Source organism: Psammomys obesus, unplaced genomic scaffold, assembly GCF_907164565.1.
Source record: "Psammomys obesus unplaced genomic scaffold, mPsaObe1.curated_primary_1811, whole genome shotgun sequence".
Classification (NCBI taxonomy): domain Eukaryota; kingdom Metazoa; phylum Chordata; class Mammalia; order Rodentia; family Muridae; genus Psammomys; species Psammomys obesus.
The window spans coordinates 1,319,209-1,340,761 of record NW_026591086.1 but is presented as its reverse complement, the minus strand read 5'-3'; the positions used below and the strand labels follow the sequence as shown (position 1 = coordinate 1,340,761).

At 42.3% G+C, this 21,553-nt stretch overlaps 1 protein-coding gene across 1 annotated transcript in view; it reads right to left on the bottom strand.

The window, feature by feature from the left end:
• Positions 1-21,553, bottom strand: part of Wdfy2 (WD repeat and FYVE domain containing 2) — a 140,092-nt gene that overhangs the window by 30,065 nt on the left and 88,474 nt on the right. Inside the window, exons 4-5 of the mRNA XM_055609685.1 lie at positions 15,292-15,346; positions 6,155-6,305 (exon numbers count right to left, since the gene is read on the bottom strand). Coding sequence (XP_055465660.1) covers positions 6,155-6,305; positions 15,292-15,346 — 206 coding nt within the window. The remainder of the gene's footprint in view (positions 1-6,154; positions 6,306-15,291; positions 15,347-21,553) is intronic.

The window sequence follows — 21,553 nt, the reverse complement described above, 5'->3', positions numbered from 1 at the left end:
ATGTATTCTTTTTCTCTGCTCTCGACTGTGGAAGTGACCAGCTGCTCAAATTTCCTGCTGTCCTGACTTCCCTGCAATGGTGTGAGTTCAAATAAACCCCTTCTCCTCTAAGTTGCCTTTGTCATAGTTTTTCTGCATCACAGCAACTGGAAACAAAACTAATAGAGCAAGGGAGCTGCCAACACTATTCATAGCAATAAGGCTCATAACAGTAAGTTTCTCAGGCATGGCAAGGGGAAGAGCAGGTGGGACACAGAGGAACTTTAGGGCACTGAAACTCTTCTGTGTGGCACCACAATGGTGGGCACATTTGTTTTGATCCACACACCACACAATGTACAAGAGCAAAAGTGAACCATGAAGTGAGCTAGGGATTCTGGGTGGTGATGACATACTATGTTAGTTATTCTTCTCATCATGTGACAAAGTACCTGACAAAAGCCACTTAGGAAGGATTTGCTCTGACCCTCAGTTCCTGGGCATGTAGTACAAAATGTCAGGGAAAGCACAGTGACAGGAGCAGGAGGAGCTGGTTACACGGCCAGTTAGTAGGCAGATGGCAACAAATGTGCAAGTTACTTTCCCCTTTTTGTTCACTGTGTATGTCTCTCTGTGTGTGCAGTCCATGGAATGGCACCTCTCACATTTAGGGTGTGTCTTTTCCCGGCAATTAACTTAATCTAGACTCCCTCACAGGTTCGCTGTGGTGAAACCATTTTGAAATCTCTGAGAAAACCTTCCACCTTGCAGGGAAACTCCTTCAGACAGAGATGCTGTAAAAAAGGTGAACTCTTGAGATTCAGGAAGTAAACAGCTGACAAGGCCTTGAACCTCAAGTCCCTGAGCCTGACCAGACTCACTCACCCCTCCATCCCCAAACATAGAGAAACTGTAAGGACTGGTGAGAGATACTTCCAGACAAGCTGACCTGCTTAACAGAGGTCCAGACCATCTGAGCCACCGGGAAGAAAGAGAAACTAGCTAAGCCACCTAAACGAAGCAGAGACCAACGAGCCACCTGGAAGAGACTGCCTGAGACAGTCTCAGACCTGCTGAGCTGCCTCCAAGTTGTGCAGTGTGCTCCAGGTTTCCAGCTTTCACGAGATGTCTGTGTGGAATGGGATTTTGACATGCCATTGTCTCTGAGTACTTTCTGTTCTTGTAAATAGTCTCTGACACAGCGACACTCACTGGGTCACCAAGCTGAACTCTGGGGGTATCCTTATTTTGGGCTCTCTTTTGCTCCCTTCCTAGGGTGAGGAGGTAATTGTTCACATCTCCTAGGAGGAGATAATTGTTTACATCTCCCTGGGAACAGAGCCTCACAACGATTACAGATTTGTTTCTGCAGTGATTTTAAAGCCCACCAGGCTGAGACAAATTGTACACGCCAACATAGGCTTTTAGTAATTGTAATAAATGGGGACTACAGAAAAGCTCAATATTTATTTTTTTCTGTTAATCTAAAACTGCTATAAAATATCCCTGAAAATAAGAATTCTGAAGTGACATGGGGAAGAGTTAGAAATATATCTCAGTGATAGTGCTTGGTAATCATTTGTGAAACCCTGGGTTGGATAACCAGTACTACACATGGACACTGACACAGACAGACACACTGAATCTAGTATATGATTCTTACTAGCCAAAGATGAGGAAGTTTTAATATTCGAAATAATATTTATTAAAATGTTAAATATATTGCATTTTAAAACCTAAACAACGACAAAACCCTAAGAACGTCTAAGAATGCAAAACCAAACAAACACACACACAAAGTACGATGCTTTGAGGGATGACAGGGTACTAAACTCTCTACCTAAACTAGCAATCAAGAAAGAAAGAACTGACTAGGTGTGGTGGCATAAGTCTGTAGTCCCAATTCTCAGGAGACTGAGGCAGGAGGAGGGAAATTTGGGCTGGTCTGAGCTATAATGGAGAGTTCCAAATCAGCCTGGGCTATGTATTAAGGCCTGTCTCAAATAAACGCTAAAGCACAAAATGAAAATTAAAATGACAAGAATCGAGAATACTGTTTTTCTACAATAATTATATCTAAGAGTCAATAAGTAGCACTAGTTAATAAGGAAAATCCTTAGTTTTCAAATACTTCCAACTTGCACATGTGGGGAAAAGATGATAGGACTAGAACACGACCACTTTGCAACCCCCAGGAAGGTGAGGACTCGGCAAAGAGTGGCCACTGGATAGAGCCAGTAACAGGAAGGTTGGCGGGGCCTAGTCACTGACTGTTCTCAAAGGAAGGCAACAGGCCCGCTCACTGTAACCGCTGCACAGTCTCAGTCATGAACTGTGCTCAGACTGAACGGAAGATGACAACCCAGTTCTCAGGCTTCGGGTGAGCCACAGTGTGAAGCACACAGAACCATCACTCTGAGGACGTGCAACAGGCTGAGCGTTCACAGAACTAAGGGGGCAGGAAGATGAACAAAGAATGTGATGTCAGTGGAAGTGGAGGGGTCAATTTACAATTCGGGCTATCTGGAGAGCAAATTCAGGAGCTTCCGGAGACAGTGGGAACTGCTCCCACTGTGGAGGCTAGGTGCGGTGTGTCTACACCCAATTTCAAATGAATCTACTCTAAAAAGTGGCCTGCAAAGCAAGCACTGTAAGCTGAGAATAGAAGACTCAGCACTACGAAAGATTATTAATTATTAATATTTCGTTTTAGAGGTTCATGATGAAATATGTTTTGATAAAATGACTTTAAGGTCTAGAATTCGCTTCAGAATACTGTGGCAAAAAGGGACAGAAGAATCAACAGTGGACGTGAGTTATGGGCAATGCATAAAGTATTTTCTCTAGGGGTGGTAGTGCATGCCTATAATCTCACCACTCAGGAAGCAGGGGCAGGGGGATCTCTGAGTTTGAGGCCAGCCTGAGATCAAGTTCCAGGACAGGCAGGGCTGGAGAGAGAGAGAGAGAGCCTGTCTTGAAAAACAAAAAACAAACAACAACCACCACCAAAACAAAACCCCAAAACAAACCATGGTCCCAACAGAGACTTAGAAAAGGGATGAAATAAAATGACAGTACAACCTGATACTGGAGTGCTTGACATTATCATTGAATGTGCCATAAATAAACTAAGAAACTAACAAAAGAAACTAATTAAAACAATCTTAACCACCTTTCAGAACTCGTGACCTGACTGGGAATAACCCTGAGAGATGACACTTGTAGGAGGACATCTCACTGCACAGGGTGACATTTTACAAGTATCTCCAATGACTCACTCTTGAAGAGCCTTAAGTTATTTTGTAGAAGCATTAAAAATTGGTCAAAACATGCTCAAATAATAAGATGCTGGCAGGGAAAGGTGGGTAAGAGATTTCCTGAACTAAAGACTAGCAAGTAAAGTACAAAGAAAAAATTCCACTTCCTCTGCCCTGCCATGGAGCTTTGGGAAGGAGCTCACTCTGGACTGCGCAGACGTGCAGAGGTCTAGCTGAGAAATCTTAGTAGCCTATCTAGCATCCTGTTCCACCAGGACAAATCCCTTGGCCTTTCTACCTAGGGAACTGCGCACACTGTTTTACTAGTAGAGGGTACAGTGCGTGGAGGAGCACTCTGGGTTCTGAGGGACGGCTGAGCTCAGGCTGTCTTTTTCCTTTTCCGCTGCCTCGTTACCACCTTACTATGACTGCTCACTCAATATCTGAAGCTTCCGGTAAATAACGTAAAAGTCTGGTAACAGATAGCTCAACAAGTCAGCTGGTCAGTCTCCTTGTCTCTGTGGTTTCTGGACTGAGTTTTTGGTTACTGTCACTATTATTCTCTACTGAGAGGCCTGGGAGAGGAGAGCATCTAAATGTGGTCTGATATAGCTGATCTAGTCATCTTTGTTAACTCTAGTAAATGGCAGGTGGAGACAGGACAGCATTGTGTCATCTGTGGAGGCCACCCTGTGCCAGCAGCTGCAAGGCAGAGGTAATGATTTCACTCTGCATTTATGATGCTTTATCAGGCCATATTCCTTTCCTTTCATTAAAAATCAGACACACACACACACACACACCCCTCCTAAGAGTGGAGAGAGGCAGGAGGAAGGGGAGTGAACAGGTGGGGGGGAACCGTGAGAGTGTAGGGGTCTGCCTAATAACCTATCTGCCAGCCAGTTCAGGGGAGTGTGTGGGAGGGGACTCACTGGCTTTGGAGAAGTCACATGGTTCTTAGCTCAGACCCCTCCTCCACCCTCCCCACCCCTGCTTGGCAAAGGCACAGGGCTGTCATGACACCGATGTTTAGCACTGCAAAGATACTCAGGAGTAAGAGCTGGCACTATAGTTGGAAAACTGGAGCTATTAAAGACAAATCTGGTGGGGCACACATCTTCTAGAAGGGGCTCTGTCAACACACACTCATACATAACCAACTGGTAACCAGTAACATGATTCTGTGCTTTGTAAACAGTCACAAAATGGGCCTGATGGTGGTGGTGTTAAGCCCTTAATTGCAGCACTCAGGGAAGTAGAGACAGGAAGGTCTCTGTCTCTGACTCTGAGTTTGAGGGCAGCCTGGTCTACAGAGTAAGTTCCAGGACAGCCAAGGTTACACAGTGAAACCCTGTCTCGAAAAATTAAACAAACAAACAAACAAACACTCACACGATGAAGGTGACTTTTGGAACCTTTAAAAAAGGTCACTATGGTCAAGGCAAGTTTAGTTGTAATTTTTGCTTCTCATTCTCAGATAGTTCAAATCTTCTTGAGGGAAAGTCTTTGCTCACGCTGCCTGGTTTGGCTAAGGAAGACAGAAGATAAAAGGAAGATACACCATGACGGTGGCCAGTGATACTGATGCCAGCCAGAACAAGTCACAGCATGCTATTGTTTCTGGTATTGAGAAGCAAAGGGAGAAGCAGAAGCCCAAGGCAAGAGCTGTCAGGAACAGCAGTCCTGTTCTTACTAAATAGTGTGGCCCTGTCTAGGCTTCAGCTGGCCCATCGGAAGCATGAGGAAGCGTCTTTTATGTGCCCACAGTGCTGCCCTGTCAAGGATAAGCTCCCTCTCCCTGTCGACTCTGTCTCTCCTCTCGGTAATTCTCCTTTACAACCTTCCCCTGTGGTCATTCGGATCCCTTCATCTTACCCTTCCGGTGAAAAGATAACAGCACCATTAGCCTGTGTGCACATAAGCACACCCACTGCCACACAACATGGGAGTAAGGAAACTGCAAGATACTGTCATTTTATTGACGAGTGACTGGACACTTGATAAATACAGTGATAAAACCAAAAGCAGGCCCCAGTGTTCCCAATTTTGTGGATGCCATCGGCTTTGTGTTCTCCTTCACCCGTGAAAAACTGGAGGATTCCACTTTTTATACAAGAGAACTTTCCTCCTTGCTATGGAAGAAACATCTCACACACCACCTGATGCTTCTCAGAGCCCCGGCAGCAGGAAGTGAACTTCTCTGGTGTTAGCAGGCACTCATCCCAACTACACGGACTGACAACTTGGGATTCTGAGAAAGTCTCATGCCTGGAACAAAGCTTGTAGGATACCATTTAGAGACAGCTAGCTCACTGTGAGCGCTGGCATGGCAGCCTGTCAGGAAATACTTAAATTTTCATTTATTATTAGTGTGTACCACAGGGTGCATGTGAACCTAAGAGGACAACTTCCAAAGGCTGCTTCCTTCCTCTGTGAACTCAGGTTCCAAGCTTGTGCAGCAAGCATTTTCACCTGCTAATTCATCCCACTGGCCCCCAAAGTATTTCTAAATGAACAAGAATCTCACGGCCCACTCTCTAAGCACCAATGGGATATTTGTAACAGTAGGGGAGTTTTCCTATAATGGAAATGAGTTGTCTATTAAAACCAAACGTTGTATTTTGTTGATGGTCGTATGTCCATCTGTCAGTCCTTCTGACAGCTGAGGATCACACATCGGGCTTTGCCCTCTCTAGGTGTCAGAATGTCACAGCAGGCAGCAGGCCTGTTACTTTAATGAGGTTGCCTCGCTCCACTCCATTTACATGGAAAACACATTACACATGTGCCTTGAGGTCTCTAGAGCATCTTTTGCACACAAGGAAAAAACAGTAAGTAAAACACAGAAAACCTCTAAGTTATACATACCACAAATTATCATGAGTCAAAGAGAAAGGATTTTGTCCAGCAAAGGATACTGCAGGCCTGAGGCCACAGCACTGGTGCGGTAACCTCCCAGGCGCTGACCACTCTCAGAGCAGTGCCAGGCGAACTGCTTGTCCTGTCCTGTGCTCAGCACCCACTCCAGCTCCAGAACGAACAGGACCATCGTCACTCTGCTCTGATGTGCTGAAAAATCAAGAGATGAGAAAATGGCTGATAAAGCATCCTGAGGAAAATGGAAAAATGCAGCCTACTGTTACATCCTTCTCTTCTCCCCATCCCAGAAGAGGCTGAAGGACAAAGCCATTAGGGACAGGAAAAACAGTAGCTCTCATCAGGGGTGGGTAAGGATGCCCTATGAACACTTGTTTTGTTTTTGTTTTTTTTTAAATCATCCATCTCTTCTCAGTGAGCTCCTCACACTCCTACTTATGTCCATCCAAGTATTACTGCCTCAGAGAGCTCCATATACCAAAGCCTGGCCAAGCATGCTGGGGTTACGGGATCAGTGTGACCACAAGGCACATTACGAATGACCTTTACAACAGTCAGTTGTGGTCAGTTTATGTGCACCCTCCACCCCCAGAGGAAAGGCGTATTGATCTTTTTTGTGAATCTAATTTTTAAACTCATAACAAAATTTCTGGCAGCTTCTTATCAGAACCCAGATGCTTGGAGAATAAAGGGAATGATGGTTGTTTGAATGAGAATGGCCTCATATATTCTCATATATATGAGAATGGCCTCTCATATATTTGAATGCTTGGTTTTTAGTTCAGTGGAACTGTTTGGGAAGGATTCAGAGGTGTGGCCTTGTTAAAGGAGGTGTGTCACTGGGAGTGGGCTTTGATGTTTCAAAAGACTCATGCCATTCCCAGTATGGACTCTCTCTGCTTCCTGCTTGTGGATGAAGATGTGAGCTCTCAGCCATTCCTGCCTCCATGTCTCTGCTTTATCACCATGGATTCTCCCTCTGGAACAATAAGATCAAATAAATGCTTTATTTTATAAGTTGACTTGGTCACAGTGTTTTAGCATAGCAATGGAAGGGTTACTGAGATAAGAATGAAATGCCTATTATATAGAAGTAGGTACACATGACAGAAAGGGTGTGAATTCCTATGGCTACTCAAATATAAGCACAACCCCATTAGAAGAATTTTGCATTGCACATCTTTAGAGAGAGAGGAGAGACTACTCACACCTTTTAGCCTTCTCTCTGTTTCTCAGCTGGCCAAGCTGAGGTGCAGTGAAGCTGAGTGGCTTGGCTAAGGCTTCGTGGCTTCTGTTAGTTAATAAACTCAGGCAGGAAGAGCTTGGCTTTCTTACTATGTGATGCCAGGCAACAAACACAAGGAATAGAACGAACAAAGGCACAGCAGCCTGGCTAGTGGTCTGGCGGAGCAGGAGTAACTCTCAAGGACGGTGAGCTGTAGATTTTCCGCTTTGATTACCAAGCAGTGGTGACAGTGTGGGTGGCTGTCTGCAGCCCCGCTGCAGAAAAACCCTCTGCCAATTGCAGAGTGTTAAACACATTCAGGGACGGAAAGTGGCATATCTGAATCCATCCTCCCCACGTCCCCACCGGCCCCCATAAACAGCAAAGCAAACCTTGGTTTCTATGGCAAAGTCAGTTCTCTTAGTATTTGGTTGTCAGTGGGAAAACAAAACAAAATCTCAAAAATTCAAAACACATACTCTAAGGAGACAGAACTGGTTTTTGTTTTGGTTTTTTTTTTTGGGGGGGGGTTTCAAAACAGGGTTTCTCTATGTAACCTTGGCTGTCCTGGACTCGCTTTGACCAGGCTGGCCTTGAACTCACAAAGATCTGTCTGCCTCTGCCACGCTGAGTGCTGGGATTATAGGTGTGCACCACTGCACCCAGCCTGGTGACAGAACTCTTACTCAGAAGAAAATTCTTTTTTTTTTTATTAAATCTTTTATTTTTTTTATTAATTACACTTTATTCATTTTGTATCCCCCCATAAGCCCCTCCCTCCTCCCCTGCCGATCCCACCCTCCCTCCCCTTTCTGCATGCATGCCACTCCCCAAGTCCACTGATAGGGGAGGTCCTCCTCTCCTTCTTTCTGATCTTAGTCCATCAGTTCTCATCAAAAGTGGCTGCATTGTCCTCTACTGTGGCCTGGTAAGGCTGCTCCCCCCTCAGGGGGAAGTGATCAACGAGCAGGCCAATCAGATTATGTCAGAGGCAGTCCCTCTTCCCATTACTATGTAACCCACTTGGACACTGAACTGCCATGGGCTACACCTGTGCAGGGGTTCCAGGTCATCTCCACAAATAGTCCTTGGTTGGAGTATGAGTCTCTGGGAAGTTCCCTGTGTTCAAATTATCTTGTTCTGTTGCTCTGCTTGTGGAGTTCCCATTCCCTCCAGCTCTTACTATTTCCCACTTCTTACATAAAATTCCATTCACTCTGCCCATCAGTTGGCCATCAGGCTCAGCATCTGCTTTGACAGTCTATACTGCAGAAGCTTTCAGAGGCCCTCTGTGGCAGGTTTCAAGGTTGTTTCCTGTTTTCTTCTGGCTTTCAGAGGCCCTCTGTAGCGGGTTCCGAGGTTGTTTCCTATTTTCGTTTTCTTCTGATGTCCATCCTCTTTGCCTTTCAGGATGGGGATTGAACATTTTAGTTAGGGTCCTCTCTTTTGCTTAGTTTGTTTAGATGTACAGCTTTTAGTGGGTTTATTCTATATTGTATGTTTATATGAGTGAGTATATACCGTGAGTGTCTTTTTGCTTCTGGGTCAACTCACTCAGGATGATCCTTTCCAGGTCCCACCATTTACCTGCAAATTTCATGATTTCCTTATTTTTCATTGCTGAGTAATACTCCATTGTATAGATGTACCACAGTTTCTGCATCCGAAATTCTTGAAGGCAGAGTCTTATCACCGAGCTTTAGAAACTTGTAAGTAAACACGGGCTTGATGCCTGGCTTCCCAAATAGGGCCTAGGGTGGGAGGCATCCTAGGCTAGCAGGAGACAGGTTTTCTCAACGTCGTGCAGGCAGTTCCTTGCCATACTGAAGTGCTTTTCTCTTTCCAGGATTTCTGAGTTGTAACCATGATTTCACCAAATCCTAGCAGCGGTGTTAGGGATAGAAAAGAGCCTGCACAGGCCGGGAAAGCTGTCTACAGTTGAACTGCATCCCCAGCCCTTTCCCATCGACATATATGACAGGGTTCTTCTTCAGCTTGTTGATGGGATGGACTATGTTGGTTTCCGGTTGAACAGCTCTGCAGAGCTGCACTAGCTCACACTGGGCCACACTGTAGACTCATTTGTGTGTCACTGCATTTGTCCTACTAAGTGTTGGGGGAGATTACAGACTGTCTACACTTGTCCCTTCTTGTTAGCATCCGAAGGAATTAACAGCTTTGATACTGGTATCAAGTACCACTGGTTGGTTTTAAAAAGTTGAATTTATTGAGCTAAAACTCACCACACTTCTGACCTTTTTAGAGTGTAATAGCTCATTGGCTGATAGCATATTCGTGCTACATGAGCATCATCACCATCCATTCCAAAGTATTTCCCTCCCTCCCAAACAATCAAACGTTCCCTCCCTTAACTTCGGTCAATCTACTTTCCACCTCTATTGAGTCACCTATTCTTGACATTTCACATAAATGTGATCTTATGATGTGGCCTTTGTGTCTGGCTTCTCTATTAGCATAATGTTTTCAAATTCACATGTTAACATGTTACAGCATGGATTATCAGCATTCCATTACTTTACTTTCTCTCTTTCTTTCTCTCTCTCATCTTCCTCTTCCTCTTTCACTGATAAGAGGTCAGGATTATTTCCCTCTCTTGGCTATTATAAACACTTTTCTAAGTATATTTATTCACACATTCTGTGTGAATATATTTTTTCAATTCTAATGCTATGTCATAAGGTATTTTTTTAATTCTTTGAAAAATTGATGAAATGTTCTTCAAAGAGTCAATGTCATGTCATATTCTCATCAGCAACTCTAGTATATCCTATTTCTTTCAAAGCTGGTTTATTTGATTTTTGTTATATTTTTTTGAGACAGGTTCTCCCTATATATGACCTTGAACTCACAATCCTCCTGCCTTAGGTGTGTCATTAATCCAGGACTGATTTTTCTAAATATTAGACATTAATATTTACCAACATATTCAACAATTCAGATAGTTCATCCAGCAACTTATACCTAAAATCTCTCTAAATTTTTTGCAGAAATTTTGACATATAATTTACCATCTTAATCACTTTTAAATATACATGCTGTAGAATTAAGTACATTCACATTAAGGCTTGATAGTGGTCACCTCTCTAGAAATTGTACATCTTTCAAACGTAAATCCTATTAAACACTAAGTCACAACTTACTTTCCTCCCCAGCCTATGGTAACTGTCTCTACAAATTTGACTGTAGTAAGTACCACAGGTACGTGGACTCCTTCAAAACTTGTTCTTTTATGATGGGCATCCACAATGCTGAAGTGACTTCCTTCTGAAGGTTGTGTGATGTGCCTTTAGATGTATATACTGCATTATGTCTGTCCATTCAAGTCACAATGTGCATTCTGTGCTTACACTGCCATGAACATGGGCACATAACTATTTGAGCCATTACTTCCCATGTTTGGGGAAACACAGCATTGAGTTTTTGTGGTTTGTTTGTATATTGAGGCAGTGTCTCTCTATGTAGCCCTGGTTGTCCTAGAACTTTCTATGTAGATCAGGCTGGCCTAGAACTCAGAAAGATCTGCCTATTTCCTGAGTGCTGGGTTTAAAGGTGTCCATCACTATGCCTGGTTGCCATTTTGTTTTTAACGTGAATCCAATACTACATTCCTGAGATAAACCTCACCAGACCATAATGTATTCTTTTGTACATATTGCTGGATGTGGTGAAACTTAGGTTTGTAGCATCTGTCTGAACAGAGAATGGCATCCTAGTTTTCTCATATTGATTTTGCATAGCATTAGTATCAGGAGATACTGATTTCTTACAATGGGCTGGGAAGTCTTTCATTCCTCAATTTCCAAAAGAGTTCCTATGGTCTCACATATTTTCTTCCTTTAATGTTTCATAAAATATAACCAGTAAAACCATCTGGTCTGGGAATATAAAAGGAACGGAAGAAGAAAACTTGTTCTCTTTGCCTGCATGCTTTCCCTCTTGCTAGCAAGTCCACTCCTTACTGCCTATAGAGCCGACTTCTTCAGGATTCCACTTTATACTGAAGACCAGCAGAGACATCCAGCACCACAGACTGAACAACTACTGGATGCTTGGACCTTCTGTCGCTAGACAGCCATTGTCGAATAAGCTGGACACCCCCTCTATATATATATGGATTCATTCTCTCAATTTCACTCCCCTAGAGAACCCTAATACAAGTTTTCTTTAGAAGGTTTTAAACTAAAAAGTCAACTTCTTTTTACACATACAGAGCTATCAGAATCAACTATTTCTTCCCGAGTGTTCTGCAGTTCTGTGACTTTCAACCTGTGAGTTCATGATATGCCAACACATATCAACATAGTATCCACACATGGAGCATCTGGATGCGCTGTCAGTTCATAGTGTTCAAGGTATCCATTACCACCCTGTGCACACACAGAGGGTGCTTCTGTGAGAGCGCCAGTCCATTCCTTCCTCACATACATAATTCCTCCCTTGCTAGTCTAGTTAGAAGTTTATCACTTTTTTTAATCTCAAAAAATAGCCTTTGATATCACTGCTTTCTCTGTACTATCTGTTCTATATGTCATGAACTCCTGTAATAATTTCTCTTCCCTTCCCTCTGGGTAGGTTTCTTTCTTTCTTTTTTTTTTTAAACCACAGTCAGTGATCTGAGACCTCGTTTCCTTTATGATGTCAGTGTTTGAGCCGCCAGTCTCCTTAGCTGCTGTGGCTCTATCCTATAAATACTGGCATCCTTGTTTTTATTTTAGTCAGTTCAGAATGTGGTTATATCCTATAAATACTGGTATCCTTGTTTGTTTTCATTTTATTCGGTTCAAAATGCTTTATTATTTCTTTAACACATGGATTATTTAAAAATTTATAATTTAACTTCCAAATATTCTAGGATTCCCAAGGGGTCTATATTCATCACCCAATTTAAGATAAAATGAAGTAAAATGGAAACAAGGTACCAGCATTTGTAGGATACAACCCAGACTGAGACAGTAAGCATGTGCCACCACACTCAGCCTTACTTTGTTTATTTTTTTTTAATTTAAAATGTTATAATCACTTTCAGAACATGTTCCAAAGCTGTTGGCATTCTACTTTTTCTATTTGTGACCTCTGCTAACATTTATTCATGACGGCTTCATTTACTCTGGTAATACTTTTTAAAAGTAAAGGTTAATCTTATGCATCCCTTTTGCTTGACTGTTCTGTAGTGCTGGAGCTCAATTCCAAGGCTCTGCCACTGACTACAGCTTGGACCAACCATTCTTGTTTTGCTCTAGGAACACGTATGCAGCTTGTCTTAAAGAGGTCTGTGTTTATTTCTGATGGTGCTTTGCAATGTCACCGAGAAACAACTATTTTTCATAATCATTTTCCAAATATAGAGCTTTTGGAGGTATATAATTGTTTTATATTTATATTTCATATCCAAGAATTTTCAGAGAGGTTTTGATTTATTATAGGAGATTTTTCTCATCTATAGAGCTGAGATCAGAATAAATTCCCCTGTTGTCTCCTGGGCCAATGAGTGGAGGATTTCCATCTGTTCCTTTTCATGAGGATATAATCCTTTGTGGACTTTCTCTGGAAATCTCAGTTCCAGGTTTTCATCTTACTTGTGCTCCAGGCTGTATCACTTGCTGCTAAGGGCATTGTCATACACAAGCAGCTAGTTATTCCTGGCTCTCTCTTCCCAGAGCACCTGCAAAGTCAGTGCATTTGCATAACACTCTGAGATTTAGTTTTTTTTTTTCTTGGCTCTGGAAAATGGGTATTCTTTTAACACTGCCTTAAAGGAAATAATAAAAATACATTATTTTACCATCAGCTCTAGGTGTTTGTGAAGAAAGTATCCACAAGAGTCTGGTTATTGAGGTTTTGTAATTATCTGACAGAAAGCATGTGGAGTAGACTATGCTAGAAAATCTACCATGTTAGAGCATGAGAAAAACAGACCCTAGCAATAAACTCTTCAGATGTGCATCTGGCTGGTTCTTCAGCACATTTAGCAGAGATTCAAGAAAAAGGAACACAAAACTAAAAGGGAGTTAATATATGTAATGACAACTGGAATTTCAAAAATATCTTGGTAAGTTGAGCTGACAGGCAACAAAATGACATGATAAGTAACAGATTGGAAGTATTAGTTCCAAATCAGGAGAGACAGCCTAAAAACATGCAGGGAGAACGCTGCCGTGTGCCCTTCCCCATGTGACTCACGGTGTGAAACGGCTGCCAGCACTCACCTCTGTATTATTACAGCAGCGCCCAGGAGGGGAGAGAAGCAGGATTTACCCAGCAGACTACACGCATGTACTAGTCATCTACTACTGTGTAACAAATTATCCCAAAGTTGATGCCTCAAAGGATTTTATCATCTCAGGGTTTCTGTGGGTCGAAAATCCTCGAACGGCTTGACTGGATGCTCCAGCCATAATGCTTTTCCTAGGAGGAAATCACCATGTGGGGGTCCCATCTGAAAGCTTAACAGACGGAGGGCTAGTTCCTGATCTCTCACATAGCTGTTGGCTGGTTCCGTTCTTTGTTGGCTGCTGAGCTGGGAGAATTAGTCCCTCCCTGACTGCTCATGAGATGTTTGCTGGCTCCACCGCACACATCATCAGATGTGCACACTTGCAAGCAGAGAGGTGAGTGCCATGCATGCCCCAGTATGCACATAATCTTGGAAGTGATATCCATCACTTACCATGTTCTAATTCTAGCTCACACTTATGGAGGTGGGGAGAGAATGATCATTAAGAACCATGCTAAAAGTTATATGCTATATAACCAGGTCATATTTGAAAATGGTACAACAGGATACCTCGAATTTGTAAGCAAGACAACCAAACATGTTTTTACAGAACAACTGCTCAGATCATAAAAGACAGTTGAGCATAAAATGCTTATGTTAGAGAAGTGAAAGAAGATGAGTGAAGGCGAAAGGACAGACTATGACCTTCCATCGCTATTTAAAATAACTTTAAAGGCTGGCATGTGAAGAGAGCTGCTACTCAGTTTTTGTGGTTCCAAGCAAAAACTGGAAGGGCACATTCTAAAACCCCTCACATAAGCTGCTTATAGACAGACACTATATATTTGCTCATTATTAGACTCCTGAGCTAACACAGTAGGTACTCAATAAATATTTGATTAACGATGCAAAATAAAAAATGGGGGGAAAAAACCACAGGGAAATAAATTTAGCTCCGAATCTTTTTTTTATATTTAATTTTATTTTATGTGCATTAGTGTGATGGTGTCAGATCCCTTGGAATTGGGGTTACAGACAGTTAGGAGCTGCCATGTGGGTGCTAGGAATTGAACCCAGGTCCTTTGGAAGAGCAGACAGTGCTCTTAACCACTGAGCCATCTCTCCAGCCCCTTTAGCTCCAAATCTTAAAGAATGAAATGCCTAGAACCTGCCAAACTCGTGATAGCATAGTGGCGATCATGGATGAGATGCTGAGCGGCCACCAAGAATGAATGAGGTCAAGGTATGTGGACTTAATGCCCTGATAACACTGTTGGTCTGAATAAATGTCCCCCTCTCGACACTTCTCCTGCTTGACAGAATGAGTTTGGCCAATAAGCCAATGTTAACGACACAAATAGAAGCTGAAACACCCCTCCCCCAGCACGCCAGTTCATCAAACATGAAATGAAGCTCATCTGAAACAACCTGAGGCTGACTCAACTCCTCCTGAGCCGTTCCCGGGAAGCATGGTGTAGAAAGCTGTGCACTTGGAGTTGCCCTGACCTAGTCTGGTTTGGTACTTGACCTCCGAGTAACCAGGCTTACAAGTTACCTGGATTCTTCTGTCCTCAACAGCTTAGTTCACAAACTGGGAAAATACTGGCCTCACAGGCTTTCTCCTTTCACTCCCCCATGTAATGTAAGTGTTCTTGGTGAGGAGAAATCTACCAAGAAATAGTTTGAAGGCACGCAAACAACTCTGCTGCGATTCCTACCTTGATAGTTTTTCACAGGTGTCATCTTGTTATAATCTTCAGACAAGATAAACTCCTACAAGACAAAAGACAAACATTAAGCAAAAAGAAGTTTTCCTTGAGACTTTTATTTATGTGTGTGGGTGTTCTGGCTGCATGTCTGTCTGTGCACCACATGCATGCAGTGCCCACGAAGGCCAGAAGAGGGAGTCAGGAGCTCTGGAACTAGAGTTACAGATGGCTGTTTGCTGTCAGGTGGCTGCTGGGAATTGAACCTGGGTCCTCTGGAAGAGCAGCCAGTGCTCTTAACCATGGTCATCTTCCAGCCCCCAACCAGGAGTAGAGTTTTTAGTGAACAATTATGCCTTGGTAAAAACAGACTGCATAACAGAATTACATATAACATTAGTGGTTTGTCAATGAACTTGGCATGTGTGTCTCTCTCCCAACAGTAACCCAAACTCTGATCCAACATAAGATCAGAAATGTTACCACACAACTCTCAAGTTGGCTTTTATAAGATGGTGTTCTGAGAAGGAATTCTGGTCAATGTCAATCCTAACTGGATTCAAAATCTCACTGAAAGACTTTTGCAGTGAGCAAAAGAGCAAATGGGTGGTAATTCTCCACTGAGAGATAATGTTAGATATTTGTTGTCTGCTGTTAAGATGAGCAATTCACTTTCCCTTACAATAAGCGTCCTGGGACTGCTCCTGCTCAGTCTTGTATCTCTAGAACCATGGCACAGTTCGCTGACACAGTGAGTCCTCAACAAATGTCTGCCAGTGTGTGGGAGCCACCCTGAGCTGAGGAGATGAGCACGGACAGCAACTGCACTGGAGACAGTGGTTTCTACGCAGCGCACCCTGTGGGACAACAACTCTCTCCTGAGCACCGATGCAGGTGGCCATGGCCTGGAAACACCAACCGTTAGGTGTTTCTAAGGCCTGGCCAGGGGTTGAGCTCCTTAACTTTCTCAAATGCAAACACCCACATACCCTCAAAGGTGAACTGCAGGGCTCGAGGGAAGGAGCAGCATGGAATCAAGCAGCGCTTTCATCGGGCTTCCAGCAGAACAATAAAGCTTTTCACAACAGTTGGAAGCATCCAGAATTGTTCCCTGATGACTTATGGAGCAGGATGGGAGGACAGACGTGGAAATTCCTTTCTTGCTAGTAGATGCTTACTGAGTTCATGTAAATTATATCATTTTTTAGGTTGAAGTAGTGCATTATTTTGCGACAGATGCCACAAAAGGTAAACTAGGGTGGTATGACAGAACACACTGGCTTCTAAGGTTCTGTTTTTCTGTCACAGCCCCTGTAAGAAATTTTAAAATGTTTTTCTTGGAAAAAACATTACTGAAGTTGGCAGTTTAAACTCACATCGTGGATCCTTCAAGGCATGGCCCCATAGCTACTTCTCATTTCTGAAGAGTTCAACTCAAAACGTAACAGATAAAGTTGAAAAGAAATACAGCTTCCCCAAGAGGAACTGACAGGCAGTGTCTGTGATGGCTGACAGCAGGAGGCCTCCCACAAGAGAAGTCTCTCCAGCGCCTCCAACACAGACAAGAAACATCGCTGCTGAAAACACAACTAATCAGTGGGCAAGTTTATTCAGTTCATGCTAAATATACTGCAGTGGTTCACTGGTCTAGGCAAAAAGGCCTTTCTTCCTCTTGGAAAAAGGCAAGGCATACAATAAAACAATTTGATGCAGCATTTCATGCAGGATTTAAGACAAGCATACAAAATAGAAAACTACCAGTACATTGTACAAGTAAACTAATTTTTAAAAATATTTTCTTCCATTAATAATAAAAACAGGCAGAGAAAATTTGGGGGAAATAGTGTATAAAGTGTATACATATGTACATACAAAAGTATATACATAGATTACTCTTTTATTTATGTATGTACGTATTTTTTAATCATAGAAACCACACACTATTCTAAGTACACCAGAGATAAATATTTAAAGGTGCCTTTGTGATATCATTTCTTTGATATAAGTATTATTAAAAGTACACCTATAATACTGTTTTATACAGCTTAATAAGAATACCTATAATAAAACAATGTGAAAACTAACTGGTGATGCTTTTTTTGGTTGTGAGTCTAGCTAGCCTTTTAATGGCTGAGCTATCTCTCCAGCCCTTGATGCTTTTTTAATACTAAAAAATTGGTAGTCATGTCTTACTCATCAGTTTCATTCTTTTTTTTTTTTTAATGAATTCATGGGATGCTGTAATGTTCAGAAGGTATGTTTGTTACATCAGCAAACATGTCCACTCAAGGCATGATAGACACTGACCACTCGGAATTTTGTATGTGGCCAATATATTTCTACTCATAAAAAAAAAAAAAAAATTATTTCCTTAGGACTGACCACTAAAACTTAGATTACATATATTTTTAAATTATTTTGGAAAAAAAAATCTATTCTCTTATTTTTTCCATGCTACTGTCTACTTATCACCCATTAATTTTAATGCATACTATAGTACACCAAGCATACAAGAGGCGTACTGGGAAAGTAAGAAACTGTCTGCACATTCAATCTTACTTTTAAATCAAACAGACTTAGGCTATTTGGTGTGTTCTTGAATACCTTGTTTTAAAATGTAAACATTTTTGTAAACATACACAGTGGGAAATATACATTTAGTGTTTCGGTTTTTTTGTTTTGTTTTGTTTTAGTTAGGTTGTATAAAAATAAGTTAACGAGTATTTTTTCCCTAAAAAAATGTCAGAGCTATCTTCCTAGGATTCACTTAGTTTAACTTTTTCTTTCTGATGACCTGATGATATCTTATAAAATGAGTGTGCCATTCCTCTTTCAAGTCCTTCCCTTTTTAAATGGCCACTTGATTTGCCCACTAATTCTCTATTATAAAAGAGCATGCATGCCCACGTGACCTGATGCATGCAGAAGATTGCTGATTCAATCTTCTCAACACCGCCACCCCAGTCTCCATGAAGCATAAAGCCACTCGGGCTCCACCTTCACCCGACAGTGATTTGCTCAATTCCATCAACAGGCATGTTTGTCTTTTCACTTTTGTCAAACCAACATGCAAGAAAATGGCATCTCATTTGGGTTCAATGTGCACTATTGCTTATACACTACAGTCTTTTCTTTTTCTTCCTTCCTTTTTTTTTTAATAATTCTTTATTAATTATACTTTATTCACTTTGTATCCCCCCTGTGGTTCCTTCCCTCCTCCCGTCCCAATCCCTCCCTTCCTCCACCCTCTGCATGCATGCCCCTCCCCAAGTCCACTGATAGGAGAGGTCTTCTTTTCCTTCCTTCCTGATCCTAGTCAATTAGGTCTTATCAGGAGTGGCTGCATTGTCTTCTTTGTGGCCTGGTAAGGCTGCTCTCCCCTCAGGGGAAGGTAATTAAAGAGCAGGCCAATCCGTTCATGTCAGGGGCAGTCCCTGTTCTCATTACTATGGAACCCACTTGGACACTGAACTATCATGGGCTACATATGTGTAGGGGTTCTAGGTTATCTGCATGCATGGTCCTTGGTTGCAGTATCAGTCTTAGGAAAGACCCCTGTGCTCAGATTTTTGGTTCTGTTGTTCTGCTTGTGGAGCTCCTGTCCTTCCAGATCTTACTGTTTCCCACTTCCTTCATAAGGTTCCCTGCACTCTGCCCAAAGGTTGGCCATAAGTCTCAGCATCTGCTTTGATAGTCTGCAGGACAGAGCCTTTCAGAGTCCTCTGTGTCAGGCTCCTGACTTGTTCCCTGTTTTCTCCTTCTTCTGATGTCCATCCTCTTTTTGCATAATTTTCCATTTAAATTTTGCTTTAGATTGGCACCTCCCCGCCCCAATAAAAATAAAACAACTAACTGTCGCTGAGGTAAAGCTTTCAACTGAATGCTCGAGCTAGAGGTGAAGCTTCAGCAGCACAGCAAAAAACCAACCGAGCCGCCCCAAGTCTCACAGGGAAGCTCAGGCAGTTCTCCAGCCCACAGGAAGTTGCTGAACAAAGGGAAGTAAGGCCTGCAGTAGGAAGAATACAGGAGGGAAGGAAGGGGAGTGGAAGTACTGGCACTTTCTCCATCTCCCTCTGCACTGTGACACTAGCTGCACAGTATCTTCTCCTCCTCTCTGGGAAATAGCTTACAAAGTGACAGAGAAAGCTGGCACTCGGGAGCTTTGCCTTAAGAGGTAACAATAAACCCAGGGGATCTGGGAAACAAGAACACCTGAGGCAATGGATATAGTGTAGTCTGTGCCATTTGTGCTTGGTAGTTCTCTTGAAAGGTTTTGACTACTAGACTTTGTAACCCACTGTCGAAAAAGTGAAACTGACAATATTTCCCTCTCCCAATGTTCTGCCTCTGTATTGTACTTACTGGATCTTTTGTGGTACTGAAAATTTCACTGATAAATAAGCAATTGTGGCATCCTGAGTTGAAATTGCACTTTGGGAAAGTTTTTGAGTAGGGTAGCATGTAGCCCAGGCTGGCCCTGACCTCCCTGTGTGATCTGCAGCGTCCGAACCCTTGCCTCCACCTCCTGAGTTTTGGGACTGCATGCCTGCACCACTTGCGCAGCTGATGAAGTGTGGCAGATGACACCCCAGCCCCATTCGGGCCAGGGGAGAGCACTCGAACAACTGGGCCACATGCTTAGCCTCTGCCCTATAACTTTAAAGGTTTTCTTTTTACAAGTATCTCAATGGAAACGTCTTCCTTCAGGAATACACTCAGGTCTTTATATTTAATCTCTTTAACTAGCTTGGGCAGCTCTGAACATCTGCAAACACTGCTTTTCTCTTCTTTGACTCCTTTAATTTCTCTGAAAACCAAGCCTAGCAAAAAGAATCAATTAGATGGTAATGGTACTTTAATTAGGCAAAGTATTTTTTTCAAAGTTGCTACATGTTCTGTCATTTAAAAAAGTACTGAAAGTCCACACTTGCCTAGACACATGCCAATCACAGCCCTCTTGAACTCTTCACAAGAACAGTTACCACTTTCTCTTCACATTTGAAATACATCTGTCAAGTACACACCATGGCTTTTGTTTGGTAACAGAGTTCCCTCAACTAAGTCCAATGATTATTGAGTTTTTGTCAGCCTAAGGAAAATGACAGTAGGCGGTATAACATGTTTTTCACCAGAATAAAACACACCATTTTATTTTTTGGTCATCCTTAGGACCCTACACGTCACAAATGCTTGGTGCTGTCCTTAGTCATTCTGTCTCTATTCTGGTGTGGCCAGTCAAGGAATACTGCACAGGTCTAAGCGCTGTCACCATATGTACTCTGTAAGGATCAATGAAACAGACACACAAGAATCCTGATGACGAAACCACAGCACCCTATACATGAAAACATCTACTGGGTAGCAAGATGGCTCAGCAGCTATAGCCTCCGCCAGGCAAGCCTCCAAAGCTTACTTTGATCCACTGAATCCATGTAAAATGACAAGGAGAAAATCACTTCCACAAAACTGTCCTCAGCACGTGTGTACCCCTCCTCCCAACATACATTATAATACAATAATAATTTAAAGTCCACAGTTTAAGTTTCTTGCTTTAGTTGAAAGCCTGCCAATAATCTCTTCCTTCTTAAAATCTAACACGACTTCACAGATAAAAATAGAATCTAAAATTAGATCATTAGCCACCAACTCTTTGTCAAGTGTGTGGTGAATCAAAGACACATACTGACTGAATGCATGATGTCTACTTTTACCAAGAAAACTGCAGTTACATTCCCTAGAAAGGCTTTTTCCCCCTCAGAAAAATAAGCAAGCAATCACCAAGGCCATAGCCGAATAAGGAACTCCACCCAAATTTATAAAGAATGAAGGGAGGAATAAAGGCATATGCTTCATTACCTAGGCAAAAGGTTACAAACAAGCCCCCAGGTTCAAAGCACTATGTGCGTAACACAAAGCCATCCCTGAAAAGACAGACATGCATTAAGAGTCTGGTAAACTGCTACGTGCCACTGATTTGAGATTCTTCTCCCTCGGCTAGGACTAATTTGAAGGTCTGATTTGCTCATGGTATCCCACATTTCTTCTATTTTCCTTTTCTGTGTATTTAGTTTTGTTTTCCGTATTCCTTGCTTATTTCATCTAGATCCCCTACTTTTCTTCAGGTCCTAATATTCGGTCTTCTGACTGATTCAGTCTTTGGTGCTCTCCTTTTAGTTTCTCGATGAGCTACTGGGTTCTTCAATCCTACCTCTGTTTCTGCTTGAGTCATATATATATATATATATATATATATATATATATATATATATATATA